General features: G+C 34.3%; 1 protein-coding gene across 1 annotated transcript; it reads left to right on the top strand.

The window, feature by feature from the left end:
- The first annotated feature begins 2,109 nt into the window (after positions 1 to 2,109).
- Positions 2,110 to 4,069, top strand: LOC122025509 (NDR1/HIN1-like protein 2). Its single transcript, XM_042584321.1, has 2 exons — positions 2,110 to 2,917; positions 3,876 to 4,069. Exons 1-2 carry the CDS (start codon positions 2,163 to 2,165, stop codon positions 3,889 to 3,891), a joined length of 771 nt encoding a protein of 256 aa, XP_042440255.1. The 5' UTR covers positions 2,110 to 2,162; the 3' UTR covers positions 3,892 to 4,069.
- Positions 4,070 to 6,043: the final 1,974 nt, after the last annotated feature.

The following is a 6,043-nucleotide window of genomic DNA, read 5'->3' as shown; positions in this document are numbered from 1 at the left end:
ACAATCCATGCACAATAAAGTCTCTTCGTCTTTACCTCTTTATTCCATTCACATTTCTAACAAAAAATGTGCAATGAATATTTTTCGTCCTAAATTTGCGACGAGTTTTGAAACAAAAATATAAATTGTTGCTACTTAGCAACTAATTCAGCAACAAAAATATTTCATCGCAAATCGGCAACGAAAAATATTTCATCACAATTCGACAACAAAAATAAATATTTGCTACAAAATTAGTGATGAATAAATCATTCGTCAAATTTTTTTTGAGAAAAATTTAATTTGCTATAAATTTTGCAACGAATCTAGAATTCATCGTAGATTTTACAACAATAATGAATTCGTTGCAAATATTGTTACATTAATTATTATTAAAAGTTGTGACGAAAGAGAGATTCGTTACAAAACATGCAACTAATCAATGGATTCATTGTAAATTTGCAATGAATCTGAGAATTTGTTCCAAATTTACGACGAATCCGAGGATTGGTTGCAAAGTTTTTATTTTAAAAAAAATGCTCAAAGCTAGTTAATTGATCTAGAGAGATCAGAATGAGATGAAACCAGTTTTTATATATTTGTATATTTTTCCTGATTATATCCATGCCTTCAAATATAAATTTGACTCAATATTTTTTAATCTATGAATTTTTAAATACAAATTATATTTTTCGAATACATTGGTATTCAAAAAATCACTGAGCAAAATATATTAGGTGAATTTTTTTAAGGATAATATACGAACACATTGAAATTAGTTTCATCTCATTCCGAGCTCTCTAGGTCTATTAACCAGCTTTCGACAATTATTCTGTTTCTTGTTTAAATAATTACCAATTTGTAATTTAAAAAAAAAAAGAAAATTGCCCAGAGCCAACCATGGACCTAAAGAGTTTGAAATGAGATGAAATCTATTTATATGTGTTGATTTATTTCTCTTGATTCTACACATATCCTCAAATTCATTTTGGCCCAATGTATATTTTTTTCCCTACCTAAGTCAATTAGAAGAATTTCAAGTATAAGTTGAACATGTTAGAGTTATAAAAGAAAATTAGTTAGATGAACTTGTTAGAGTTACAAAATAATATTAGGGAGGTTAGAATGAAATGAAATTAATTTGTATGTGTTCGTCGAGTTCTCCTGATTATATTCATGACTTCAAATATCAATTTGACGAAATATATTTTAATCTGTGATTTTTTTAATCCAAATTATATTTTTCAAATACATTGGCGTTCAAAAAATCATTAATAAAAATATATTTGGTCAAATTTATGTTTGAAGATATTTATATAATTAAGAGAAATAGACGAACATATAGAAATTTATTTTATCTCATTCCGAGCTCTCTAAGTCAATCAATTAGCTTCGAAGATTTTTTTTTATTTTTTAAAAATAAAAATTTTATAACAAATTAATATTAATAATTAGCCGTAAATTTGAAATACATCCATGAATTTGTTGTAAAGTTTTTATTTTTTTTTTAAAATATCTGAAGCGAATAATTAATATAGAGAATTTGGAATGAGATGAAATCAATTTCTATATATAAATTTATTTTTTTTATTTTTTTTTTATATTTTTAAATATCAATTTGATATCATATATTTGATCTATTTTTTAAATATAAATTATATATATATATATATTTTGATAATTTTTGAAACAATGATAAAATTGGCCTGTGAATATATATGATAAAGTTACCTTGTCAACATGATAATATCTTTGACAAGTTACCTTGTCAACATGATAATTTGAAAATTCCATCAATTTAACAGAGTACAATTCTTGGCCATATCCTTTGCTGTCATTTATTATACCAGTACTACATGTATAATAAATACGAGTGTTACGTGTATAAAGCGCCGACGCCCATTTCTTTTGCTGTCATTTATTTAAAATATGTGATATTTTTTATACATTAACAATTCTGTGATAATATCGTACATTAAAATCTGTGATTTTTTTATACATTAAAAATCAGTGATATTGTTATACATTAAAATCTGTGATTTTTTTTACCCTTAAAATCACATATTTATATCCTTAAAATTATATATTGTTTCCGTGTCCCTCTAGGGTAAAGGCATCGCTTGGCCGAACCGCTTGCGTCATTCCATCCATCTCTTCACAGCTGCGTTCTCTCGGATTTCTCAATGAGTTCCTCCGCCGGCAATCCCAAGGCTGCCGTCGTCACCGGCTACCCCGTCTCCGGATCGAACGGTGCCCCTCCCCGGAGACCCTTCTACCCTCCTCCGGCCGACGCTCCTCCTACCCGCTACGAAACCTTCTTCGAAAGGCACCGCCGCAGCTGCATAATGGCCTTGGAGGTCTTCATCTGCCTTGTCCTCTTCGCCGTTGTCATCTTCGTCGTTGTCATCTCGAATCTCATCCCCGATCCCCGCACGCCCGAGTTCGCCGTCTCTTCCGCTTGCGTAACTGGCTTCAACCTCTCCGCTCAACAGCAGCAGTTATCCGCTTCCTTCGACCTCAACCTCACCGTCCACAGCCTCAACCGTGATATGCGCATCTACTACGAGCACGTCACCGCCAGCGTGCTATATGCCTCCGACATCTTGTCCGAAAACACTCTCGCACCCTTCTATCAAGGGAAGGGCGAAACCAGCGTTCTCAGAGTTCGATTGGTGGCGCTCGGGGAGTACGTCAATTCCAATGTGGTGAGGGGGATCGAGTCGGACCGTGGGCGAGGTGATGGTGCGGTAGGATTCAATGTTAGGGTTTTATCCTTGTATAGATTTCGATCCTGGTTACTGAACACCAGCTGGTACACCTTGAGTGTTTACTGCGATGATGTTCTGATTGGGTTCGGGAATGGTACGAATGCGGCTACCACTGGTTATCTGCTTGGCTCAGCACCAAAGAAGTGTTTGGCAATCTCTGACTCTAGAAGGTGTGTGAATACTAATTACCTTGTTCAACATCTTTACTATATATATTCATGGTATTAATTATAGAGTTTAATTCTGAGATATTCTTCTATCTTGATGCGATACATGATGCTAAAAGTTTTCCTGAAATTAATATGATTTTTAATGTCCATTATTTCTCTTAGGTATATCATGAATGCTATATATGGCAGTTATTCGTCTCTTGGTCAATTGCCATATTCTGGCCATTTAGCATTACTTTATTATTACGGTAATTTTTGTTGGTCAGAATCTGGCCAGCTAGAATTTTTTATTCTTTAATTAGAATGTATGCATGTACATACATGTAATTAATGTACACATATGATATTACTAAAATATCCATGTGTACACTTGCATGTATTGATTCTAGTTGGCCAGATTCTGACCATTTAATATTACTCTTATTATTATTTGCTCTTAGATGCATGAATACTGCTTGACGGTTGCTCCTGTTAATTTTAACAAACCATCTTGAGTTTCACCATTTACTTTGAAAGTGTTGTTAAGGCCATTTTAGATCCACTACAAAGTGCTAGGGTTAAAAATAATTGACTATATGTTAAATTAATTAATTAATAAATATGTACGAAGCTCCTGTTGGTACGGGTCCTACGAAGGATTGGAACGCATGGGATCAATTGTACGAAGTTAGAGAATAGGCCAGGGAAACATTTATTTACTTACTTGGGAAAGGTAGACGAAGTCGGTAGCAATGGGAGAAATGATTAAATAAGCCAGTTCAAATTTTTGAATGGACGGGGCTCGATCACTTGCAAACTAAATTTTGATTCTTTCTCCTTTCGCCTTTAAGGTTAAATATGCCAGTTCAACTTTTTATTCATTTTCTATGTGCATGATTGAGTAAGATATTAATTGTTGTCTTTCTCTTCTCTCATTTCTTTATTATCAAAGTCAACCTCTCTTGACTTTCTGATGCAGGGACACGCCTAATTGAACCCAACCTGGCACCTGGCTGGTCGTATGGGCAAGCATGTCTGAGGGAACTTTGGACCCAGATTTTTCTTAATTGGTTATTCATTTATTAAATTTAGTTAGCATTTTCCTTAATTATAAAGTCTCCTTTTTTTTTTTAAGTTGCTGTTTAGATGTTTTTTTTGGGTTCTAAGGGCTATATAAACATGCTTAAATAATGTTTAGGATAATTTTTTTAATATTGAATCAATTTGTTTCCCACTTATCTTCTTAATAAGAATTTAAATCTCTTGTTTCTATTCTCGCTCTTGTCTTCTTGATAAGAATTTAAGCTTAGTTTTGACTACTCATTTTATTATTTCTTCCTTATTTTCTCATTAATCCCTTTGAAATTTCACATCCGAGAATAATTTATATTATGCTCGGCATCGGTTAGTATTAGAGTCCATTAATATCCAATGGAGGGTTGTCGTGGACGTGGGCATGGTCGCAATAGGCAATTTCTGATTGAGGAAACCTAACATCACGATCATAACATTTAAGATATAATGATAATTAAGGATTTATAGAAGCAATTTGTAAAATTAATTCAGCGTCTGGCAGTGCAGGATTTTAAAGATCGTGAGATCTCTAATCATAATTCTGAATCTACTTTTGAGAACTCGTATCACCATCGTACTACTTATCGGGAACACTATATTTGAGAGGAATGATATGGGGACTTTAGTTTCTAAGTTGATTTTCTTGATTTTTTTAGCACATTACAAGTGAAAGGCTTTGTTGATTGGATCAACAAAGTAGAGAGAATTTTCGAATATAAAAAAGTATTTGATCACTTCAATGTAAAATTAGTCATTATCAAGTTAAATGGTTGAGCTTCAGTATGGTAGAAGCAACTTTAATGATCACGAGAGAGTCAAGGTAAATATAAAATTATCGATTGGGACAAAAAAAATGAAGAAACTGATGAGAACCCACTTTTTTACCTTCAGCTACACACAAATGTTGTTTCAATGACTCTATATGTTAAGGCAATGCGCTAGAACAGTCGACAACTATATAGAGGAATTCTATCAGCTTATTGCTCAAAACGATCTATCCGAGACTGAGAAGCAAACAGTAGCACAATATTTAGGGTAGTTATGTCAACCCTTACAAGTTTCCCTGATCCTCCACTCATTCTGGATCATTTCGGAGGCTTATCAGTGAGCCTTGACAGTTGAAAACTAGCTAAATCGAAGGCCAACCATTAGGAGTGATGAAAACAATTAAATTGTTCGTCCTTAGGAGCTGCACCCTTCCCAACAGCCGCCATAAAATAACCCTCAAACCCCTACCAAGTGCTTTCAATGTGGTGAATAGGGACATCGAGCTTCGAATTGTAAACGATCCCTAAATAAAAAAAAACAATACCTTGCTGGTTGAGGAAGACATGGAGGATGAACCCAAACAGATTGATGAGCTAATTTACAATGACGATATCGACGACAAGGTTCTTTATGGCGATGATCATGAGACTCTCGTCGTACACAAGAGTCTATCTATTGGTCCCTAAGGAAGAATCAAAAGATGATTGGCTGAGAACCAACGTATTTCACACAATTTGCATGATCATGAACAAAGTTTATAGGATGTTCATGATAGTGGAAGCTGTGAAACTATTATATCCAAAGAAGCTATTCAAAAGCTATGGTTAAAGACAAATCGTCATCCAAAATCCTACAAGCTGTCATGGCTGAGCAAAGGGAGCGAGATAACCATAGATAAGAAATGCCTTTTATCTTTTTCTATTGGTAGCAAGTATTATGATTGAGCATAGTATGATGTTGTGTCAATGGACGCATCACACATGTAATGTATTATTAGGATGATCTTGACAATATGATCGCAACGTCATCCATGATGGATAGAAGAATACCTACACTCTCAGCATCAAAGGGAAGAACATCGTGTTAGCTCCCGGATGAGAAGGAACCCCTTCAAATTTAATAACCAAAAACTCTATGCTACTTTCTATGTCCAGATTTTTGAACGAGATGAAGCCCAGAGACTTGGTCTATGCTTTGCTTCCTCGTGGAAGAAATGTAATAGACCTAGACATGGATCTACTAGCTGAGGTGCAACAACTCTTATCCGGCTTCGCTGACTTAATGGCCGAAGACTTCCTTCGAGAC

This window comes from Zingiber officinale, chromosome 9B (assembly GCF_018446385.1).
Source record: "Zingiber officinale cultivar Zhangliang chromosome 9B, Zo_v1.1, whole genome shotgun sequence".
NCBI classification, from domain to species: Eukaryota; Viridiplantae; Streptophyta; class Magnoliopsida; order Zingiberales; family Zingiberaceae; genus Zingiber; species Zingiber officinale.
Note: the sequence above shows the minus strand (reverse complement) of the source record. Positions and strands in the feature narration are given on the sequence as shown.